The 21,532-nt window shown below is 44.7% G+C and overlaps 1 protein-coding gene and 2 pseudogenes across 1 annotated transcript; all 3 read right to left on the minus strand.

The window, feature by feature from the left end:
• Positions 1-2,760: 2,760 nt before the first annotated feature.
• On the minus strand, positions 2,761-9,973 carry LOC106837873 (butyrophilin subfamily 2 member A2-like; annotated as a pseudogene).
• Positions 9,974-10,735: 762 nt separating this feature from the next.
• On the minus strand, positions 10,736-21,237 carry LOC106837806 (butyrophilin subfamily 3 member A2). Its single transcript, XM_014851537.3, has 6 exons — positions 21,218-21,237; positions 16,829-16,918; positions 16,228-16,575; positions 14,722-14,915; positions 13,482-13,508; positions 10,736-11,142 (listed from the first exon to the last, which is right to left on the minus strand). The coding sequence occupies exons 2-4, from the start codon at positions 16,911-16,913 to the stop codon at positions 14,776-14,778; spliced, it is 573 nt and encodes a 190-aa protein (XP_014707023.3). The 5' UTR covers positions 16,914-16,918; positions 21,218-21,237; the 3' UTR covers positions 10,736-11,142; positions 13,482-13,508; positions 14,722-14,775.
• On the minus strand, positions 10,758-14,735 carry LOC139046028 (butyrophilin subfamily 3 member A3-like; annotated as a pseudogene).
• Positions 21,238-21,532: the final 295 nt, after the last annotated feature.

Raw genomic sequence — 21,532 nt, forward strand, 5'->3', positions numbered from 1 at the left:
ATAGACACTGAGGGTCCCATCATGGAGAGGGCTGAGTTCACTACACCAGGCCTGACTCATGACACCCAGAGAAGAGGTGAAAAGTCCCTGGGAGGCTGTGTCCCTTTTCTCTATACTCTACTCCACCAAATACCCAGCCCCCAAACTCAGGAAAGAGAAGGAAATTCTAGATGATTAAATTCCCCATACTGATGAGAACGAGGGATATTGGGTAGAAGAAATAAAAAATAACACTTGGGTGACTCCAGACATTTTCTGTTCATTTGAGCTCTGGTTTTCAGTAAGACTCTGCTTCTGTTTGATTCTCAGCACTTTGCTGTGAGGCCCCAGATGGTCTGCTTTCTGCTGAAGTCTCCTGCCTGTCCCATTCTCAGTCTTTACTCTGACTGCAGGGGACTCTTCATGTCCCTTCAACTAGTTAGTTCATTTCTGCTTGGCAGCTCCTGTACTCACTGTTCCCGCTGCACAGCACCTCTTCCCCCAGCTCTCTCAGGGCTGGTTCTACCTTAGTCCTCAAGTCTCAGAAAATCCATTACTTCCTCCTGGAGGCCCTCCCTATCGTTGCCGGCTACATAGCCCCTCCCCACCTTCTAACCATTTCTCTCCATAACATCACCCAGCTTATTTCCCTCATAGAACCATACATTGCACACAGTTGACACATTAAAAGTGCTGAGTTTGTTGAGAGTGAATGAATAAGTAAAGATATGAATACAAGACTGAGTAAAGGAAGGTAGGGGCCAAATTTTTCACTATTTTAATGCTCCCATAGTGACTAGCACATGACTGAGTTCATGTCTAGTTTCAGTAAAAAATCAAAATATTTGAATTTTGATATATTTGGAAGGCACCTTAAAGATAAGGCATGATTTATGAAAAAAGTATGAATGAAAACTGTGTTTTCCTTAAACAAACACTATCACTTTATCACTGTGATAGTCCTCATTATTTCACTGTGAAATGGGGGTAATTCTATTTGCTGTGAGAATGCAAGGATACAGCATAAGTGAAAGTGTTCTGTAAACTATAATGAAAGATACAGGAACCCACTCAAAGCCTTATTTTACCGAATCCTGAAACACTGAGAAGCTGTAACTTGCTGAAGATGAATAGAGCCCATTATCAGCAGCTCTTGTTTCCGACTTGCAGTCTGGTGCTTTTAGTTAAAACTGTTCAAATAATATCACAACAACACACCAAAAATGAAAATAACACAGAGACATATGCATTAATAACCCAGTCTGACATCTGATCAAATCAGCTATGTCAGTGTTCCTGATTCTTTCTAGAATGTTTCCATTTGTAAATGCAGTAATAAAATTTTGAACTTTTTAAGTACTTTTTTTTCAGCCCTGTTTTATAATTGGATACTGAAATATGTAAAGTCCATTTCAGCCATCATTTTAAATGCCTGACTCAGTTCCAGGACCCTCTATCCTGGCTCTCAAAATATGTTTTGCAGATTTCTGAGGGGCTCTGTTACACTTTCAAGGAGTCCACAGGGTTAATATTATTTCCACAATAATAATAATAATACATTATTTCTTGTGTTGGCTCTCATTCCCCTACTGTGTACAGTGAAGTTTTCTAGAGTCCACACGAGCTGTGATACCCAACACTGAACACAGAGGCAGATCGGAGGATGTAGCCATCTTCTAGTCAGCCAGACATTAGACTTTGCATTAAAGAATGTCACACATCTCAGTAAAATTTATTTTGTTTTGGAAACAATGCACATTTTTCATCATTATGTTTTCTATATTGACCTATAATTTGTTTATTCTTACTATCTTTTAAAAAAAATTTTTTTTTCCTTTTTCTTCCAAAGCTCCCTGGTACATAGTTGTGTATTTTTGAATTGTGGGTCCTTCTAGTTGTGGCATGTGGGATGCCACCCCAGCATGGCCTGATGAGCAGTGCCACGTCCATGCCCAGGACTCTAACCGGCAAAACCCTGGGCCGCCAAAGCAGAGCACTGGGCCGGCCCCTATTACTACTATCTTAATAAAAATTAATAAATACATTGTTAAAATTTCTCAGTTTCAATCTCTAATGCAATAAATATTGACAGATGTAACCAAAATGAGCAAAAGCTCTTTGGAGTCCCCAAGAAATTTTCAGGGTCTAAAGGCAGCCTGAGGCTAAAAGCTGGAACCTGTCACTCTTCCCAGTGAACCTGAACCTTGCAATCCTCTTGGTCCAGTATCCACCTGCTTAGCTGCGACCTAAAATTTTAGGTCATACTCAATAACTGAGTACTGACTCCTTGTTTATTGCAGAGATATCTGAGCCAGGCCACATCCAGATATGTCTTCATCCTTCATTCTTCTTCATCCCAGTTCTAGTCCTGGGGTGCTTTACTGTGTGGTCTGAAAACCTTGGGGGGTGGGCTGGAAATGGACCGGCAGCTCCTGGGACCCCTTAGCTGTATTGATAGGGCTTAATGAAGCCCACAGCTTTGGCCCCCTCTCACCTCTCTTGTCCTGCTTCTTCTGTTTCTGACTTCCATTTGTGGTTTCACTCTACCTCTCATATTCTAGTGAATCCTGTTTTTCTCAACCTGAGTCCACAGTCTCTGATGTCAACTTGAGTATCAGGCAGAATGTGTCACTCTGATGTTAAAGTAGCAGGTTTTCTGTCTGTCACTTTCTCACAGTTTCTTGGTGGTTGGCAGCCATGTGACAGCACTAATTGCTCTGAAACTGGACCCTGCCCCATAGTTACAAGGAAATGAGTTACTAATGCAACAGCACAATGAGGGAGAGAAGGAGCTGGCGCCTGAAGAGGCTGTCAAGAGGGTCTCTGGAGGATGTAAAAGGGAAGGAGGGGAGTTTTCCTCAATAGGGTGCTGTGCTGTGTTATCAGAGATGGCCAGGGCTTCTCTCTTTGGCTCTGAGACAAGGAAATTGGTTCTGGTGGCTGCCATGGGTCCCAGTCCTGTGAAGGATCAGGCCACCCTCAGGCACCGTGACCCCCTGAGCCCCTGAGAAGACTTGGCAGATGCAGAGGCTACGGTCATCAGACTCCAGCCTGAAGAAGGGTCTAAGGGGCCCAGAGAATGGTGAATGGGGACATGTGTAGATGTGTGATCTGTCCCCATGTTATAGAAGGAAACATCTCCAGCTCCATTATCCAGGAAGATGCCTTGCTGGCGAAGGTGCTCTGTCACGGGAGAATCTTCTCTGAAGAGGACAGGTTTCCAAACATATCTAAGATGAAGAAGCCATTCTGAAGAACCAGTAGGGCCTCCCCTTTCCTCTCAACACTGTCTATACAAACCCCACAGCCCACACTACCATGTTTTCCACCTCTACCTCTCAGTAATGTCTCCCTGAGGAGAAGCTCTCCAGGCCCAGAACACAAGGCCAATAGTTGAATCTCCCTGGGCTATCAGGCACACTCTGCCTGGAGGGGCCCCATCCTACGCTTCTCCAGTCCTTTGACAGGAAGAGCTCAGGATGAGCAGTGTCTGGGTCCAGGACCACGTCAGCTTCAGAGGAAAACTCAGGTTTAGGACTGGGGTCTCAGGAGATTGTGTGATTCCTGGTCCCCATAGAGGTCCCAGAAAGCTGGTGGGAGATCGCCCATGTGGCAGCCTTTTCCATGACAGTCCCTTGATCCCAGGCCCTAGGAAGCTCACAGCCTGAGAATTACTGAGGCTGCACCTCTATCTCTTGAGTGACAGGAGCGTTGCCTCAGGTAGAGGATAACTGGGGCTCCAAGAAGTGTAGAAAGTTCAGCAAATGAGGTGAAATCAATGGTTTGCACTTTCTTTCAACATTCTCAGATCAACCCCCTTTTCTATTCAAGACATATGATCTCTGGGACTTTCTGTAGTTAGAAACTTTCCCACTTGGCTTAAACCAGTAAAGAGGCCCTATCTTTCTCCCAATGAAGCAATTAAGGCCAATTTCTCCCTACACAGCTTCCTGGGGGATAAGGGGTCCCTTCATTGGTCCTCTGTGTTCCACCAGTTTAACCAGATGACAACTGACTTAGATGACATGCAGGGGTGCCCTTCAAAGAGTAAAAAAGGAGGATAACGTCCCCAAAAGTCAACCTGCTGCCTGAGAGGTGTGTGTGGCAAAAAGGAGAGGAAACTATTTGCATCCAGTTTTTCTTTAACAACAGGGGTCTGAGTCTGCAGCTGTCACCTCTCTGGATGTAGGAAATCCTTCAGACTCTGACATTCTGCAGACTCTCCCATCTGCAATTACTCTTACTTACTCAATCTACATTTCCATTGTGCTAAAGTGACTTTCTCCTTTCCCTAAATTGACATGTCTGACTGTGACAATTTTGAAATTGAAAAGAGGAAGGAGGAAAGGTCCCAGTGCCATGGTATCTGGTGAAGCCCGGACCTTTTGGTGCTTTTGAGCAGGTGACAAATTGTAAAATGCAAAGTGCTCATTAGGACCAGACAGGTGGATCCCCTGCTCTCCCACTTGCCCACCTCCCCTCCCCTCACATGCTAAACACAGAGCATGAGTGTTCTCTTGGAGCAGGAAGGCATCTCTGGCACCCGTCTGTGCCTCCCTGAGACAGGCTTGGGGAAAGCTTATTCCCTTTCCCACCTGTGGCTCTTCAACTGTGCAGTCTGTACCATCTCCCAGGTTATAAATAGTCAAGCCAGTATTGTCTTCTTTCAAATTAATCCAGGATCAATAGAGCAACAACTACTACAATGTAACCTTTGTGGAGGTCCACTATTATGGTAGACCTCTGTAATCATGGAACAAATATTTACTAAAAGCAAATTTTGGTGAGAACTCAGCCGTAGAGTTGACTGAAAGCTGCGGAGATTCCCTGACAGAAGAGCTGGGATAAAGCTTCGTGGGGGATACTGACAGTGAACCAATCCCAGCCCCCTGCTGCCCCCAGCCTGCTTCAGGCCCCCTTGTTCATCACCTCTTATGTGTGCTGTTGGCTGGCTAGTGTAGAGGAAGAGCAGGAACTGAGGGAACGTCAGAGGGGCTCAGCAGCATGTGAGAGGGTTCTTCTCCATCCTGCAATGAGACAGACAGAGAGGAGAGCTTCATGAGATAATGGCTAACCATGGAGAAAACAAATTGTGCATGGAGTATTTCAGAAATGCTAAATTTACACAATTCCTTTTGAATTTACTCTGAAAAAACAGAAGCAAATGAATGTCCTCAAAAGAACCACCAGGAGCTGAATTTGTATTAAACGATAAAGGACTGGCCCTTTCTATGAACACCATTGGCCCGTTCCCACTGCCCAGGGAATTGTCAGGATACAGAAATGATATATGATTAGCTGGATGAAAATTATAAGTACTGGCTTAGCTTTACTTTTGGTCAACAATATAGTGCTCCACGTAGCCATATGAATGGATGCAACCCGTGCAGAATGGAAGCAAGCAAGGCTGAGGGATTAATTCCTAGGACATGAGAGTTCCAAGCCCTTGCTGCTGCCTCTGTTCATTTCCTCTCTCTGGTTCCCAGGCTTCCAGCTGTCAGAGGTGTGGCCTTTGTGTGACAGTGAACTTACTCTTTTACTTTTTATGTGATGTTCTTTCTCTTTTACACACTGTCTTCCCACACTTACTTATGTGCAAATGCTTTCTCCTTTTTCAGTCTCCTTTTCCCCTGTGAGACTATCTTTTTCCCTGTGGAGTTTCTTGATAAGACAGATGCTCCAGCCATGAGGAGGAGCAGAGAAGACATGATGACAGCCAGGACACCATCCAGAGAGATGTATTGGGAACAAAGGATTCTGAAAAGGGAGCCATAAAAGTCCCATTTAGTGAGAAAAAGAGACCTGGGATGAGAGCTCCCCTCAGGACTCATATCTAAAGAGCTCCCCCAGGTCCCTGCTATGTTGGCTTCTCTCTCAGAAACCCCAGATGGAGAAAGGGTCACTCCACAATGAGTGCCAGGGCTGGGGGCCCAGGAGACAGAAAGCAGAAATACCTGTAGTTACCATGAAGAGGGCCATGGTGAATAAAAGCTACCAGCCATGCTGGATCACCACAGCCATCACCCTAGGACAAGCCACCATGTCTTCTTGCCTGGAATATTGCAATGCCCTCCTCCTACTTCTGCTTACACCCTCTGCAGTCTATCCTCAGCACAGGAGCCTAAGTGAGAGCATGTTATTTCTTTTCTCAAAGCCCTATACCATTTTCTATCTCACTCAGACTAAAACCAAAGTCCATCTGTGGCCTACATTGCCCCATATGGTGTGGACCTATTGTCTCTCTGAGTTCATCTCCTCCAACTCTTCCTATACTCAATCTATTTCAGCCATACCTGCCTCTTGGGGTTCCTTGAAACTTCCAGACATGCTTTGGACTCAGGGCCTTTGCATATGATTTTCCTGTTATCTGACTTGCGCAGTCCTCAAATATCTGCACAACTCATTCTTCACTTGCCAAACTGCCATGTTTTCCCTGAAGCCTTCACTGATTACAATAATAGCACTCCCTTATAAGTACAACTCTGCTACGCACCTAGCACTCCCTATGCCCTCTCTCAGTAATTTTTTCTACAGTACTTATCACCACCTGATATAATCCACAGTTTAATGAATCCACAGTTTCACCCTTTGTTTTAATTACTTCATTAATTGTGCTCTGCCATGCTAGAATGTGAGCCCCATGAGGGCAGGGATCTACATATATTTTGTTCAGCGATTTATCTTCGGTTTCTGGAACAGTGCCTTGAACACATGTGATGCATGTTAAATGTTTGTTGAATGAATTCATCAATGTCTGTGGATAGAGAATGTCCCTGCTCTGGCCCTTGGGAAATCTCATGGGCAGGAAGGGAGGGCTTCAGCAGGCAGCACCTCTGGGTGTAAATAGACAGCTCCCTATATCACTCTGTTTTATGATTCTTCTAAATGTTAAAAATTGCTGCAGGATAAGGACCATAAAAGGGAACAAACAATCAGATTTACTCTCAGAGAAGAGGCTTATACCCCATGTGTTTTGAGACTGTTTGATTTTCCCCTTGTGACAAGGGAAGAGGCTCCAGCTCAACTGCAGCCTCCAGGCTTTCAGGGCCCAGGACCCTTCCATCCCACACCCTACCTCCCCATTTACACTCCAGCCTCCAATATGACTCTTGAGGATCCTGCCTCCACACAATGAGCCTCCAGAGGGCAGGGAACTAACCCGGAATGGAAATCACAGTTTCCTTCTCCTGGCCAAGCAGGGTGTTATTGATGGAGTAGGACACATTCCTCACAGAGTGGTCCCTGATGATCACAACCGTGGTGACCAGGAAGAGGCTGCCTGCACTCACCGTGTGATCGTCCCCCAGGGCGAATATGATCTCACCATAGGAGTCTCTCCAAACTACTCGGGGCTCTGGGTGCCACCCTACAGATGTGCACTCCAGCCAGATGCCCCCATCCTCCTGGCCCTTCATTTCAATGAGGGTCTTAGAGCCCAGGACTGAGGAGAGAGACCAGGGCTCAGATAAAATGGCAATGGTGTCTTAGTCAGCGTCTTAGCGGTGAGAGCCAAGGGAAGGGGGGAGAGAGCAAGTGTCCACCGCCCAGAGAAACTGATTATGCATATTCTATGCATTCCTGCAGTACCCCTTCTGTGAAGGGAGGAAGGAAGAAAGGAAAGGAGGGAGGGACAGAGGAAAGAAGGAAGAAGATAGGAAGGACAAAAGGAAGGAAGAAAACCTTGACATTGGAGAATGCAGGGAGACCAAAACGCCAAATAGAATGGTGAGATCTCTAAGGATAAAGGATTACATTGCACTTTTCTTTGAGCTCCACCTACAGACCCCATCACAGTACCAAGCTTCTGCTGCTAATAAGTGTTTGTTGATTGATTCATTCAGCTAGAGGTTTTAATGTTCTCACTTTTGTGTGGGTGTGTCCACTCTGACCTGAAACAAGCCGGTGGAGGACTCCGCTTTTGGCCGTGGTAGGGCTTCTCAGTAGCCTTGGCTTCCTGAAGCTCTAGGGTAATACGATAAGGACAGAAACCTGCCCGGCAGGCAGAATCTTATGAAACTTTTTAAGCTCAAGACCATGATCCCAGCAAACTAACGTGTGTGAGGTTTAGGCACTGTTCTTTGTTGTTATGAGTAGAGGTTATGTGGATCATAATTCACAATATCAGTAATCTGTACAGTAATGTTTTATGAGTTTTTCTGTATGTGTGTTGCATTTCATACGAAAAAAATGTCTAAATCTAAAACTTGTTACTGAGGAAGACCCTCAGAGATCTCCAAGAAGTAAACATAAGAATAACCTGTAGGGATCCAACATTCTCCCTGTTCAAGGCTGCAGCTGAGTTCTGTGTGCTTCTCAAGAGGTGATGCTCACAGCTCAGTAGGGCAAACCCACTCATTTGGCCCTTGGGCAGGTGGAAGCCACCCTCCCTGTGTAAAGGGGACTCCAGGCAAATATCTACTGGTCTACCATAGGCATGGGGTTCGGACAGAAACTTTACCCAAGAGTCACACTGTGAAAATGCAACAGAAAAAATGAAATGACACATTTGCTACCATCAGGAGCATGATGGCCTCATCGTAGGATTTCCCTTTTAGGAAACAACAGTGGTAGATGCCATTCTCATGGGCTGTGATGTTGTGGATGATCAGCGCCACGCTCCCCTTGCTAATCTCTTCCTTCACAAAGATTGTCCTTCCTCGGTACTCCTCCATCTGCTCCTCTGTCCTCTGTCGCCCGCCCTTATACACAAGCACTGCTGGGAGAACTGAGACCCGAACCACCACACTTCTGTGTCTTCAGCGTTTTTCTCAGGTGACAGGTGGCAGCGTAACATGCTGTTCCTCTCATCATGGCCAGGATTGGACCAGCTGGCCCCAAGACAGTAGACTGCTCTGTTCAACAAAGGGGTAGAATCAGACAGGGGCCTCAGCCACCAAAAATCGAAGGCAGGAAAGGAAGTGCATATTCCAGGGCACAGACAGATTCCTTCTCTATTTCTAATATGTTCTTGCAGACATATTCTTTCTGAGGCCACAGGGGCTTCCTGGGCTGAGGATTCTGGGGGCCAGGAGCTGTGGCTGGTCCAAAGCAATAGATACCTAGTAGGAGTGTCTATTGAGGCGGCTAAGGCTTCCTGAACAAAACATTGAGAAGCAGACACTGAGCGCCCCCTACTGACCCTGTGCTCACAGAGGTTTCCTTCATTCCCCAATCTAGCACAGTGTGTGTAAACTTGAGCTGTCCAGTATGGTAGCCACTAGCTGGTCCCAATGGAAATGGGCTGTAAATGTAAAATATACAGACAATTTTGAAAATCTAGAATAAAAACTATTAAATATCTTTTTGTTAATATTATATAATAAAATTTGGATGATAGTATTTTGGGTTTGGTGTTAAAATATATTATTAAAATTTATTTCATCAATTTCTTTTTAATCTTTCCACTTTCTTTTGATTTTTTAATTTTTTTGGGGTTTTTTGTAAGATTGGCCCTGAGTTAACATCTGTTGACAAAATTCCTCTGTTTTTTTTTTTTTTTTTTGCTTGAGGAAGGCTGTCTCTGAGCTAACATCTTTGCCAAGCTTCCACTATTTTATGCGGGATGCCACCACAGTGTGGCCTGACGAGCAGTGCTAGGTCTGTGCTAGGGATCGGAACCTGTGAACCGTGGGCTGCTGAAGTGTAGCGTGGGAAATTAACCACTACGGCAACAGTCAGCCCCTCAACCCTTTTAAATTTAAGTAAAAATTTCAAAATTGTATGCAGCTTGCCTTTGTGACTCTCATTGTGTTTCCATGGGACCACACTGGTACAAATTCAATAAGCATGTGTGGAAGGAAAGGATGAGTGAACACAACTACAGCACTTCTTCAAACTACAGTGATTTCAGACTGAAGTGTTGATTTCCTTTTCTGAGAATCTGAGAAGAGCTAGTGGCATGGACTCCATCTGAGACCAGTGCAAACAAGCTGAGGAAGTGGAAGGAAAGAAGGGAGCCTGGCAGGGAGAAATGCAAGGAAGCAGCTGGCTCCATAAGCACCAAGGATGAATCACCCTGAAGGGGCAGGGACCAGAGACCTAGGGGCACAGACATGGAGAAATCAGCCAAGGAGACTTGACACCACGGTTCCCATCTAGGTCAAACTTTCCCATAACCTTTGTTGGTATCATCATCACTCCAACTTCTGTCTTGGGCAGCCCCCTTCCCCTCCAGGTTCAGTTTTCTCCCGATAGATTGATTCATTCAACATTCCATGGGATAAGCCAACGATACAAGGATGAGGGAGGCAGTTTTCCACCCTGCTTGGTTCACTTCTCTGGTCAAAATTGAATTTCTCCAGTTGTCACTTCATATTCTTCCATAACTCTGCCATCCTTCCCTTCCTTCTCTCCAGAAATCAGACATTACTACCTGAGGTAAAGATTGTGATGGAAAGTCTCCCCACCTAGAAGGTTCCCCTGTCCTGTATAAATGATATAAGTACTATACCTGCCCCTGCCTCAGTTTCCACATTCTTGAAATGAGACTCCCTCACAGGGTTGTAGTGAGGATTAAAGCAGGGAAATGCACTTAAATAATTTAGCACAGCACCCAGTACATTTTAAATTATCGATAGATTTTAGTTATTATTCTTAAAAATCCTAGCTGTCATTCACTTGCTGAGTAAACTTTGGAAAGTTAATTCACTTTTCTGCACCACTGTTTCCTTTTTTATAGAAAGGAGACAATAAAGGGGTACCAAACTAAACTGTCATGTGGAATAATGGAATTAATATTAGTGACATGCTTCACATAGTGTGTGCATTTAGTAAGTAGTTTATTGTTGCAAAGTGTTGCTTTTAAGGAGGAGACACTCAGCTCCAGGCTGAGCAGGGGAAAGCAAGGATGTTACTTCAACCTGAGGGTCCCCATTCCAATCAGCAGATCCAGGGGTCACTGGTGTCTCCAGGGAAAGGTCAGACAGCAGGTCAGGAACAAGAGAACTCTGCACTCAGGTCAACGCTGGGCAAATGTTCAAGGCAGTGGAATCCCATGATTGAATTCTGAAAACAGGCCACAGGCCACAGATGCCCGCAGAAGGTGGTGTGTAGGAAGATGTAGATATGATATTCACAATGGCATTGTAGAATGTTACCTCACCAGTCCCATGGTCCAGGAAAACTCCCACACTTTGAGGAGGATAGGCAATTGCCAGATTGGTCCTGGGGTAGGTGAGAGACAGATAGTCATTCCCATCAGACAGCTCCACAATCCAGATTCATTCTTGTGTGCTATATAAACCCACTTTTCTCTCATGTTCTCCCTACACACCCTAACATGCCACTCTTTCTTGTCCCCCATCTCCACCTCCCAAAAATGTTTCCCTTATGTAAAGCTCTTGCAGCCAAGCCCACGATAATGTCTATCAAATCTCTTAGGGTGGGCTGGCACATTCTGTTGCTCCTCTGCCCACCGCATGCTCCACTGGTCCTCAGAAACAAGGAGGATGGAGTTTGCCGTGTCCAGATCCAGAATCACATCCACTACAGAACGTTTGGGGATGGGCCTTGGGGTCGGCCATTGTTCCTACAACTCAGAGCTCAACTTTCAAGACCTGGCTATGGCTGACGAGGTCCAAATCCAGACCTGGTATTCCTAACCTTCCCTGAATGTGACCCTCTCGGCAACACCAAAAGAAAGGCCCAGGAGTCTTGTTTTTGGTGGAGTAGAGTTCTGAGGGTCTGGGTCTGCCTAACGGGACATCTCAAGCTGGCTCCTTCCTTCCATGTTTTTCCTATTTCCCTTCCCAAAATGACTCTGTGCATCTGAACTTCATAGTCACACAGATTTACATTTCAGTCTTTACCACTCCTGAGCTGAATGACTTTCCCTTTTCTGCGGTCTCCTTTTCCATAGACTGAAGCTACATAATATCCTTGAGCTTCAATTTCCTTATCTGAAAAATGGGAATAAAAATACTAATCTCTAGGGTAGAAAAAGATAACACCTGTTTCATATGTAGTCCAGGGCCAGGCAGGGATGAAGTGCCTGAGGTTACGATAGCTCCATGCATTTTCTGTGTTAGAGGCCACGCTGCGGACTTTCTGTGCTCCCAGATCCACTCTCTTTCTTTCTCTACCGTCTTTTAGGCCCCAGGAATCTATCCTATGTGGACAGCGTCACTGGGCTTCCTTGCCTCTGGTTACCTGTTGGGTTTGGTCAAAGGAAGGTACTAGCTGAAGATTGGAAGGAGAAAGAGAAGAGAGGCACAGCATGTATTTCTCCCACTTCCTCTGTCAACTTCAGAGGGTGATGCTCTCACAAAGGCCTGACTCCTCTCAGGCAGCCTGTTCTTGAGCTACAGCTTCCTTTGGGCTCCAGTAACTGCTCCCTCTCCCTATTCCTTCAAGCCTAGGGTGGTGACAGTTCCTCACTATGGTGAGTCCTGGGGCACTCCACACTCCTTTGCTAGTTTCCCTTAACCTGAATCCTGCCTTTGTAAATAGTTTCTTTCTAAATCCTCTTCAACTACCCAGTTTCAACATGCCATCTGTTTCTTGTTGGTTTTTTGACCAATACACATTCATTACCTCACTTAGTCTTTAACTCAACCATCACATAATAGGGATTATGATCATCATTTAAAAATGAGGAGACTAGAGTTCAGAAACATTGAGTAACTTGGGGACACACAGCAGCAGGAGGTGGCGTAAGAAGCTTGGGAAAAACAAAGATCTTTGCGTGTTGCCTTCTCTCCTTGGTCATTCCACATCCTCACTCTCCCTGCAGTGTTAGTTCATTCTGCCTCTCCTTCCCTCAGTCCACCCTTTATGCCTCTTCCTTCCCGTGAAGATCTGTGGACCCAGGAGAGCAATCCTCCCTGATTCTCTGGTCTCTCAGCAGGAAGGCCTTAGAGATGGGCACACCTTTGAGACCAGGACCTCAAGTCACCCACTTGGAACTTTCCCAGTCATGGGGACTGTTCTTCCCAGAATCTCAAGAGTTGGAGAAGAAAAATGGAACAAGCTTTCTAAGGTTGTTGTCCTAGGGAACATACAATGATTCTCTCACCAGCTTGGAAGAGTGTCATCTTCCATTCTGAAAGGCAGGAGACACAGACACAGAAAGGACATTATTTCCATTCTTCCGCCACCCTTTCTCGTCACTAAGCCTCTTCTCGCTCCCATTCTTCAGTCCCTTCCAATGTCCTGCTTCCTTCATTCACGGCTCTGCTGGGTGAGGCACGTAAGCTCTCAAAAATGGTGTACTTCCTTCTCTCCATCATGATGGGGCTGTGGGTGACGTGCTAGGCTTTGCTGGGGTGTGGACATGTGTGCTGTGCCTGCAGGGTGAGGGGTGGCTGAAAATGACCAGACCCTGTCTCTGGAAGGTCTTCCCTGAGGCTACAGAAAATCAGGGGTGCTATCCCCCACAGAAAATGACCCTCTGGGCTAGATCTGATTATTCCTACTGGAATTGCAATGGGTCGCACAGCAGAGAAAATGTTTAAATGCTTAGTACACATGTGCCAGGAAAATCAGAGAACATCAGAGTCACTCACCAGCACAGGCCTGAGACTTCCCTCCACCTGCAATGGAAGAAAGGTAGAGACATCACCTGAAATATGTAATTTCTGAGTTGTGCCATTCTCTTCTCTTGCACCCATTCAATCTTTCTTTTTGACACCCACCCCCACCCTTCCTACCTTCCCCTTCTGCCTTTTCCATCTTCTCCTCCCTTCTCCTCCTTCATATCAAGTCTGAGAACACCAAATGCATGTTGATGATACCACACGCACCACATAAATGCTTTCCCAGCTGAGACCTGGCAGATCTATTTTGTATGTGTCTATACTCCCATCCCTGAGTGTAGGTGTCACTGTGTGTATGCTTATATAGATATGTGTGCTGGAATCCATCTATCTCAACTGTAATATTTTCTGCATGCTTCCGAAAAGAATTGGGCAGCTTTCTGAGGAAGTTTTAGGTACTATTTTTTTAAAAGCACTTCTAATAAATTTATGACATCTGTGTCACTGTAGCCACTCCTTTTTTAGAGACACTTTTCTATCCTTCTTCTCTGACTTTCTCATCTTCTTAATTCACGCATTCTTTGTTTTCTTTTCAGCAGCTAGTGAGGTTATGTAAAACAACTAGTGAGCTTCCTGGCATGGGGGAGGCATTTCACCTAGAGAGTTCCATCTACCTCCTCCTCCTTTCCTTTCAGGTACACCCCTGGATATTCTCTGGTGCCTTGATGGGCTGAACAGTCTATGGGCCCCTCTTGGAGAGACATTGAAAGTGCTTCTCTGTTTTAAAATAACAATACTCCCCTAACCAGTATTCCTTATTTCTGTCCCTTTATAGATCGACTCAGGACATTTCTCAGCCCAGGGTAGAGTTAGGAATGAGGAAAGGGGCTGGGAAGTATCCCAGCAGAGAGTCTTAGATGCAAATTCAGAGGAAATGTGAAAGCCACTCAGGCAAGAGCCCTGTAGTCCACCTCTCTCAAGTCTGCAATGGAACAAATGTAGGCAGTCATTAAGATTCTTAAAGCAGTGATACCAAGAGCTACTTGGGACCTTGGGGGAATCAGTATTTATGGAGTTCACACTAGAGCTTCTCTGGAAAATGAGCAGGAAAAACAACTTACTGTTAGGGAGATGAAGTGTGGAGCACCGCTGGAAAATAAACCTTAGAAATGACCCAGTGCAAAGGCAGGTGCGTGGGGTGGGGAAGGGGTGAGGTCTTTGGGCTCCCTCCCCCAAGCCAGGGTCATATGTTCCCTCCCAGGTCCGATACCTTTTACCCTTCATTCTGTTCCATTTGTGCCCGTGCTGGTTCTTTTTCCTTTTATTATATCTCTTTCTCCTGGGATACAGCTTCTTTTTGCTTCTCTTGCCACAGGAAGTAACCTGCTACTGAGAGAAGCAGCAGGAAGACTGCCAGGGTCCCAGCAAAGGCTAGGATCAAGGTGCGGGTCCTCCAGAAGGGGTCTGCAATGAAATGGAGCTTTAGCCTCTCACCTCCAGGGCAGGGATCACAGAGTTGATCTCCTGACATTAAGTGCTCTCTCTCCTGCCAACGTCTCAGCAATCTTTGGGTAAGACTTTGATAAAATCTTACTATAACGTAATAAGATTACTTGTCTTGAAATGTCTGCTTCTCATACCTGAATATGAATCACTTGAGCAATAGAATCACATGTTTTTTCTAACTTAATTTTTTCAATAGGTCACATTTAAATGGTTCAAATATCAAAAAAATATAAAAAGTCGTTTAAGTCTCCCATCCACTCCCTCCTCCATGCCTCCATTTATTAGCTTAATTAATCAGCGTAATATGGCAGCTAAGAGTGTGAACTTTGGAGTTGAAGGGCCTGAGTTCAAATTCTGGCTCCTCCACTTGACTGGCAGTGTGATCTTGGACTAATTATTTCACTGCTCTGCTCCTGGTATCCTAATCTGTAACTTGGGGTAATAACAGTACCCCACTCATAAGGGTAAAGGATTAAATTAATGCTTATAATGTGCCTGACACACAGTGAGGGCTATGCAAGTGTATATCAAATTTTAAAAATATAAATATGGTCTTATTTTTTATTCTTTACACCAAAGATAGAATTCTATACAAACTGCTCTGCATTTGACTTTTTTTTAAGATACCCACCCACAGAATCACACCCCCCACCTTTGTGACAGCATCCAATCCAGAGAAAAGCTCCACTTCCATAAACCCTCTTTGAACTCCCCTAACACAAGCCCACTCCTATAGCAACTCTTCTCTAACACTCTCCTACTGAGACACTCCATGGTTCCCACATGACGTGCATTCTCCTCCCTGTAACAAATAATAAACAAAGCTTGGTATGTTCCTAGAGGCCTTTGTTTAGAGAACTTTGGCAGCACAGATGCTCTCCCACAGGTCAGCCTCCTGGGACCCACAGCACCATGCACCTGGAGGGGCCACCGAAGCCATCTGGAACACACCTGAACCTGAACAACTGTGTGCCATCACTGAGGAGATATTTTCTTATCCTTCCTATCCGCAACCTTCCACTTTCCTGCTTAGACCTTGGTGGCCAGCATGAGGGAGTTCTTTACTTGATATTATAGGGTGAAGGGGGGATTTTTCCCAGAGGAAAACCTCTGTCTTTCCCAAGGGCCTCAGAGAAACAAAATGGGGAGGCGGTGGAGGCAGTTCCAAGTGACCAGCCAGGGTGCTCTGAGGTGGATTTGGAGGATGACGTCTTCCTCTGCTTCCAGGGACCAGGGAGGAGCTAGCACAGAGTAAAATCTGGAGGCTCACCTGCAAACTTCAGCTCCACCAGGGTTATTTCAGAGAAGTTGCCATCTTGGAAATAACACAGGTAGTTTCCACTGTCAGAGGCCCTGACATTATAAATTCGGAGAGTAGCCTTTCCTTCAGCGATGCCATCTCTTAAAAGTGAAGTTCTCCCTCGATACTCTGCCATCTGTTTGTCTTCCACTTCTTGCCCATTTGCATACATGTATACTACCTGCTTAAGGCTGGATCTCACCCACATCAGCTCCATGGTCTCCGCGCTCATGTTCAGGGACAGACGACAGGGCAGATCAGCATCTTCACCCACCACAGCCAGGATGGTTCCAGGGGGTCTGATCACAGAAAACTGAGCTAGTCAATAAAAGGAGAAGCTCCATCAGAGGGACTTGAGGCCATGAGGATAAGGTGAGAGCATCTCAGGCAGGGAGGGTGAAGTATGAATAACCTAGAGAGGAACGTGATCCTAACAGAAGTATAATTTGTCTAATTGTCATGAGTATTTTCAGCTTGGTATGGGACTTCCAGGTATGAGAAGTTGTCAGAGGTTCTGACTGGACACTCATAGGTAATTGCTTCAGATACATAAAAGCAGAATGTTCCCTACCTGAGCAGGGGGTAAGCAGCTGGAAGAAGATGAGGCCAACAAGGAAGTCGAGGAGAAGGAAGTCTAGGGAAGTTGCCATTTTCATCAGTGCTGCAGAGAGATGCCAGAAAGAGTTGAGAAGAAATTTTGACCTGGACCTAGAAGAAGATTGTGAATTCCACATCCAACCTCCACCTCCCCAGGACCAATTTGGTGAAACACACAGTCATGAATGTGGTGACTCAAGACCCTCTTCTGCCAAAATACCTGCTCGGGAGTTTCTTAACCTTTGAGTTTCACATGGAAAATCATCCATAAAAATATATAACATTAAATGTACATACAGTAACCCTAATCAATCAGGAAAACTTTGTCTCTACTGTCCAAATATGTTGAGAATCCTTCCACTTTCCACACTTCCACTGCTACAGCCACATCCAAGGCTGCACCATCACACTCTGATTAATACAGGACCCTCCTCTCCTGATTGCACTTCTGCCCCCTACAGTCTGTGCTCAACACAGCAGCCAGAATGTGCTTCGAGTCACATCATGTCACTCCTCTGCTCAATATCTCCTATTTCACTCAGAGTAGATGCTGAAGTCCTCAGAATGGCCAACACGGCCCTCTGGGACCTGCACCTCTCACTTCATCTCTCCAACCCTCCTTGTCTGTTCCAGACACACTGCCCTTCTTGCTGGTCCTTGAACAGGCCAGGACAGAGGACCTCAGCTCTGACTCTTCCTTCTAGCTGGAACCCTCTTCCCCCAGACATCCACAAGGCTCACTCCCTCACCTCCTTCAAGTCTTTCCTCTAAAGTCAGTTCCTCCATGAGACCTTCTCTGACCACAGGATTATGGCAAACTGCTCCCATCCCCCTAAGCCTGCTCTCTTCTCCCCATTAAATTTTCACCATCTAGCATACCATGTGTTTACTGTCTGTCTCCACCTACACAAGTGGAAGCTCCACAAACAAGAATATTGGTCTATTTTGTTTTCTGATATGTGATGAGCCTATGCAATAGTGGGTGGTTCACGTGGAACCCTCAGAAACTTTTTGTTGAATAAGTGAATGGATGAGGATGAATTTATTAGCCCATCAATAATCACTAGCATTTTGTTTATTTATCTATTTTATTATTTATTTATTTTGAGGAAGATTAGCCCTGAGCTAACATCTGCCACCAATCCTCCTCTCTTTTTTTGCGGAGAAAGACTGGCCCTAAGCTAGCATCCACGCCCATCTTCCTCCACTTTTTATATAGTAGGACACCTACCAGAGCATGGCTTGACAAACAGTGTGTATGTCCACACCCAGAATCCCAATCGGTGAACCCTGGGCCGCCAAAGCGGAACGTGTGAACTTAAGTGCTGCACCACCGGCTGGCCACACTAGCATTTTAAATTGGTTTAGATGATCAGATTAACAGCTTGTCATCCATCAAGGGGAGGTGGAGAGTTGTGAAGATAAGCATCTGCCACTACTCAAAAAATTAATGACCTACTTTTTTGATCTGGCATAGAGAGAGAGCCTGGTCTCTTGTGCTTCCACAGGGAATTGCCTATATTAATGTATTTATTCCTACTTTTCAATGAAGTGGTTTCACAGAGCAAGCATGTCCTGGATAGCACATAAGAGTGTTACAACTCCGTGTGTTTCAGTGCACTCTTTTCACAATTGTTTTTTGGGGAAGAAATATCACTGGGAAGGAAATTATTCATTTCTTGTATTCCCTTTTCCCAGGTGTTCACCAATGCTCCTTGGCTGATGGCCTCTGGGCTCACTAGTAATGGATAATTTCCCTGGTCTTAGGATCTCCACTGCTAGAGAAGTGCCTCTTCAAGGCAGAAATGTAAGAGCCTGTACTTGCAAAGAAGTGGCTAATATGTCAGGCTAGGAGCACACAGCAGCCCAACAAAGCTCATGGCTCTACGAAGTGCTGAGGTTCTCTCAGCCCAGAGGCAGGGCCTCTGCAACTCCCCACTCCCTGCCCAGTGCTCCCAACTGTGTCTTGGCTCAGAAAAGCACCTCCACCATCTTTTAGGCATGGTCTGTGGCATCAGTATGAACCTTCGTGATAAGCAAAGTGTGGGGCCTTCACCAGCTGGCAAGGCTTGATTCTAACTGTAGTTCTAGCTTGGCTTCCATCCTAATGATACCACAGTTGGCTGCAGCCCTAGATAGTGGAGAGCCTGAGAGCAGGCCTAGGTGGACTACTCAGAGACAGGACTGAGATCTCTGGATCTAGCTCCTCCCTTTTCCCTTGGACCTCTCCCATCATGTATCCTCTCCTTCCCTGAAGATGTCAGGTGAAATGAGGTGCTGACAAATGACTTGAGGATGTGCCCATCTCAGGAACAACACTGCAGTCTCTGCTAAGCTCTAACCCATGGCCATCACCAAGTTCAAATCATATCTCCATCAGACTCTGGTAAAGATCCAGGCAGACTCCCTGGTGGAGGCTGTGCAGTCAGTTAGAGGCTGAACCCATCACTTCTGAATCACAAGACTAGTGAATGAGAGAGCTAGGACTAAGACCCGGTCTCACTCATCTCTTCAGTCATTCATTCAAAAACTGTTTATGGAGCACGCACTATGTGCCAGGCCTGCTATGTGGCAGGTGGAGAAATAGAAAAGGAAAGGAAACTAGGTAATGGCTCCATGATTCACAAGCTCTGTGATCACTTCCATGTGACAACACCTATTTGAACCTTAGTCACCAATGAAACCATGTGAAAAATGAACTGTAGAGTGTGTAGAATTGCCCCAGTACAGCCACTTGCAGATATGTAGTCCAGCAAAGCACTTGCATGGGTCCAGAGAGAAGCACGTGTGAGGATGACACTGCAACATTATTTTTAAAGTGAAAAAAGGGATCACAACCTATTGTGACACCCAGAGGAGACTGGCTAGTTAAATAAGGGTACAACATGGAATGAATTCAATGTGGCAGCTACAACTAATTTATAGTCACCTACCCAGATAATCAAGATACATTAAGTGAACAAAAAGCAAATTTCAGAATACTACTAATGATTCTATTAAAAACAAAAACAAAACTGTAAACGTCTATTCACCTTTTTATGTCATTACCTTAAAAAAGGTCTAAAAGGAAACAAGCAAAATTGAGAATTGGGGATTGAGTGAAAGGTTCTTTTGTCCTTTGCACTCTACACTTTAAAATTATTTGAATGTTATAAATTTAAAAAATTTTCATATACAACTTAGCAGCTAAGAATTGTTATGAGTAATTATGGTGACTGCAACATATTAGTTGTTCAGAAAATACAACTCCTCCAAACGAACCAGCCTGAGGCCCAGTCATAATACCTGCTAATCCAGGAATGGCCGGGTGACAAGGGAGCAGAAGTCTGTGCAGATGGTCAATGTTTGGACCCTTGTCTGAATGTGAAAACCACATCAGACAAAATATTCCCTTTCAGTGCATCCTCTCCTCTTCAAACTGTTCTCTATGCAGCCCGAGAGGACGGTATTATTATTATTATAATAAGTACAATTTCTCTGCTCTCTAAGAGTGGAGAATATGTTTTCACTCATTTTTTGGGATATTTATTGTTTTTTTGTTCTTGATTATAGACAATTTTAAAATAGAGAAAAATTTAAAAGAATAAAATTTAAATAATCTGTACTTGTAATTACGTACCTCTCTTCAAAGGAATGCAAATATTTTGGAAGTATTTTGGTCATGTATATATACGAAATGCCTCTAAAATGTTTCATTTTCTGACCCAGAAATTCCACTTGTAGGAATTATTCTTAAGGAAAAAACATCAGGTATTAACACAAAGTTCAAGGCTATTCATCGTAGTAAAATCTGCAAAAGCAAAATGTAAGGTTTTAAACATCCAGATTGGATCCAATTTTGTTACAATTATAAATAAAAACTCTTTATTTAAAACCTGTTTCTAATGATTATTTGGAAATCCCTTCATGATTGCACAATGTGTTGTTTATCATCCTCCTACTGTTATATATGTATATGTATGTTGTATACAGAGGTTGGTTCAGATTTTTCTATACTACAAATAATTCTGTAATGAACATCTTCACGTATAAATTTTAAGGCACATATCTTTTTCATAATCTCCTAGAATACACTCCTGGAGATGACCAGGACAGATTATACGAGTCTTTTGCTCCTTTCTCACCACAGTAAATTCCTAAGAACATGTAGTTGTCAAATTTTTCATTCAGATTTTCTCCTTCCCACCAAATTTCCCAATGCAAGTCCTTACATTTTGCACTGCCTCCTGCCCCAATGCCCATCCCCTCACCACACACACAAGCACCAAGCCCTTTTCTCTGGGTGAGGACTTCTTTGTACCCATTCTCAGCTTCTTAGCCTCTCTCCTCCTAGGGCCTGTAACCCTGGCTTTCCCCTACTTACCCCTTGGCGTTCCCACAGAGTGAAGTAATCAATAGTTCTTTACTACAGTTAACAGTCTGCTCTGGAAGAAAAGGAAGTGAAGGAAATGCTGCTCACTGTGAGAAACAGTCACAGAGTCCCTCTTTGGAAGAATTAGTTTTTTGATTGGCTCAGAAGGGTGTTTCTTATCAGTGGGGACAGACACCAGTGGGGAAGGTTAGAATGAAACTGTAACTGTATTGGATTGTGCAAAAAGAAGAAAACTTCCAGCCCTAATTCCCACACTGTTTGTGTCTCTGTGTTTACCTATTTGAATCATTCATGTGTATGTTTGTG

Source organism: Equus asinus, chromosome 8 (assembly GCF_041296235.1).
Source record: "Equus asinus isolate D_3611 breed Donkey chromosome 8, EquAss-T2T_v2, whole genome shotgun sequence".
Taxonomy (NCBI): Eukaryota; Metazoa; Chordata; class Mammalia; order Perissodactyla; family Equidae; genus Equus; species Equus asinus.